At 48.8% G+C, this 1,579-nt stretch overlaps 1 protein-coding gene across 1 annotated transcript; it reads right to left on the bottom strand.

The window, feature by feature from the left end:
* Positions 1 to 245: 245 nt before the first annotated feature.
* Positions 246 to 1,145, bottom strand: LOC149022380 (uncharacterized). Its single transcript, XM_089147608.1, has one exon. It carries the CDS (start codon positions 1,143 to 1,145, stop codon positions 246 to 248), a length of 900 nt encoding a protein of 299 aa, XP_089003734.1.
* Positions 1,146 to 1,579: the final 434 nt, after the last annotated feature.

Genomic DNA, 1,579 nt, shown 5'->3' with positions numbered 1-1,579 from the left:
ACGAGATGAGGTCGACAGAGGATCCCGTGTCCACCAGAACTCGGTGAACCTCCCGGTTGGCTATTTTGACTTTGATGATGATTGCGTCATCATGCGGTGATATGACACCGTCAAGGTCAGGCGTCCGTAAAGGTTATAGGCTCGGGACATCTTTGGATTTTGCCTTTTCTTAGGCAAATGTACAGCCCCCACGAACCGAGCCTTTTGTTTTGCCTTTACGATCGACTCCACGGTTGGTCCCCCCATTATGGCGCGTACACGGGTGTTTCCTCCCGATCTTCCTTCTCTTTCTCTTTGTCCGCCTTTTTGTCAAGTTCTTTTGGACTTGGGGATCGACCTCTTTTCTTTGGCGCCGGTGAATATGCTTGACTCTTCCCCGACTGCCTCACGTATTGACCCAACTTTCCTTGTTGAATCAATTTCTCTATTTCGAACTTCAAATTCCGACAAGCATCCGTATGGTGCCCGTAATCTTGGTGGAATCGGCAATATTTTGTCATATCCCGATCCTCTGGAGGTGCACGTATCTTCCCGGGCCATTTCAACTCCTTTTTATCCCGGATATTCATCAGAATCTCTGATGGCTTCGAGTTTAAAGGAGTATAGTTTACTTGTTCACGCTTCCAATTACTTTTTGGCCTTTGGTGCTTGTCACTTGGGGATGGTTTTTCCTCACGATCTGATCTTCTGTCCCGATCCGATCTCCTGTCCCGATCTGCTTTAACCCGGGCATCTATCACCTCATAGACACTGGCTTGCTTTTGGCACCTGCGTAACAGCATGCCGTACGTTCTTGGCTTGTCCGTAAGCAAGACCTCCAGAAGCCTTTGGTGAGTAATGCCACTCCAAAGCGCGCTGTATGCCACTTGGTCATCCAGCTCCTCGATCTCGATGGCAACTTCATCAAATCTTTTCAGATAATCCCGAATGGACTCATTTCGGCCTTGTCGTATGCCAAAGAGACTGTCAGACGTCTTTTTACTCCCGATTGCGCTTCGGAACCGAGCTATGAATTTTTGGGCCAGCTCCCGGAAATTATTTATTGATGCCGGACGTAGACTACTAAACCATTTTATAGCCGGGCCCTTAAGTGATCTTGGAAAGGTTCTGCAGAGCAATTCATCCTCCCGACCTAGCACCGTCATCACTGATTTAAAGTAGCTGATGTGCTCTTTTGGATTTGTTTTCCCTTCAAAAGGGGTGAAGGTTGGCATGATAAAATTCCTTGGCAGAGGCATGTTCATGATTTCGTCTGAGAATGGCTCCCGATCTACTACATCGAGATCCTCGTCATGATCCCGATCTTCTAGTTTTCGCTCGACCTCGGCCACTCGCCTCCGCAGCCGGTTTTGCCTTGTACCTTCCTCATCGGATTCGACTCGTTCCTTTTTTGAGCGAAGGTTTGTAGTTTCCTTCCTTTGGGATGGTGCCCGAGAGGTCGAAATTCTCGATCTTGAAGGTTGGGGCTGGCTTTCTCCTTCCTCCTCCTTCTCCACGATCTCATCGACGTGCTCCCGACTATACCTGGGGGGCAAGGACCCTGTTTTAGGCGGCAACGAAATGCGTTCTAAAGCACTGA

The sequence above is a fragment of the Hakea prostrata genome, chromosome 3, assembly GCF_041222555.1.
Source record: "Hakea prostrata isolate BN-2017 chromosome 3, UWA_Hpros_2, whole genome shotgun sequence".
Lineage (NCBI taxonomy): Eukaryota > Viridiplantae > Streptophyta > Magnoliopsida > Proteales > Proteaceae > Hakea > Hakea prostrata.
This window is presented reverse-complemented; position numbering and strand designations above follow the sequence as displayed.